Raw genomic sequence first — 608 nt, 5'->3', positions numbered from 1 at the left:
GCCATTCTTGCAGATGGGCGGTGTGATGCTGCATTCATTGACGTCTTGCTTGCAGTTGGCCCCGTGGAAGCCGGAGGTGCATCGGCAGATGTAGTGGGCTTCGAAGGGGAGGCACTGGCCCCCGTTGGCGCAGGGGTTGGAGGCACAGGGGTCGGCCTGCTGGCAGGTTTTGCCTGGGGAAGGCGAGGCGGGGAGGATGAGGATGCAAACTGCAGCTCAGGCTCTTGGTGGGAGTGATCTTTGCGCTGGGGTGCAGACCTGGCTCTGGGATTGGCTTCATGGGGGTTGCAACTAATTCCCCCCACCCCTGCCTCTGTAAAACCCTCCCCTGTGCCGGAGTCTTGCAGCTCACCCAGCCCCACCTTGGGTTTACAGACGACCCCCACCTTATCCCAAAGGAAGCTGAACTCAGAGGCAGCACCTTTCTAACGTCCACGGGGGTTTTCCAGGAGCAACCCCAGTCACAGCCTGCCCCTCTCTCCCACCCACTGTGTCCCCATGCCACACAGTGGCATTGCCTTACCTGACCACCCCGGCGGGCAGCGGCACTTGTACTCGCTGAGCGTCAGCAGCTCGCAGGTGCCCCCGTTGCGGCAGGGGGTGCTGGG

General features: G+C 62.7%; 1 protein-coding gene across 1 annotated transcript in view; it reads right to left on the bottom strand.

Moving 5' to 3' along the window:
• Positions 1–608, bottom strand: part of LOC104493027 (neurogenic locus notch homolog protein 1-like) — a gene marked incomplete at its 5' end in the record, with an annotated part of 5,091 nt that overhangs the window by 4,182 nt on the left and 301 nt on the right. Inside the window, 2 exons of the mRNA XM_010135640.1 lie at positions 3–173; positions 524–603. Coding sequence (XP_010133942.1) covers positions 3–173; positions 524–603 — 251 coding nt within the window. The remainder of the gene's footprint in view (positions 1–2; positions 174–523; positions 604–608) is intronic.

Source organism: Buceros rhinoceros, unplaced genomic scaffold, assembly GCF_000710305.1.
Source record: "Buceros rhinoceros silvestris isolate BGI_N320 unplaced genomic scaffold, ASM71030v1 scaffold29554, whole genome shotgun sequence".
Taxonomy (NCBI): Eukaryota; Metazoa; Chordata; class Aves; order Bucerotiformes; family Bucerotidae; genus Buceros; species Buceros rhinoceros.
Note: the sequence above shows the minus strand (reverse complement) of the source record. Positions and strands in the feature narration are given on the sequence as shown.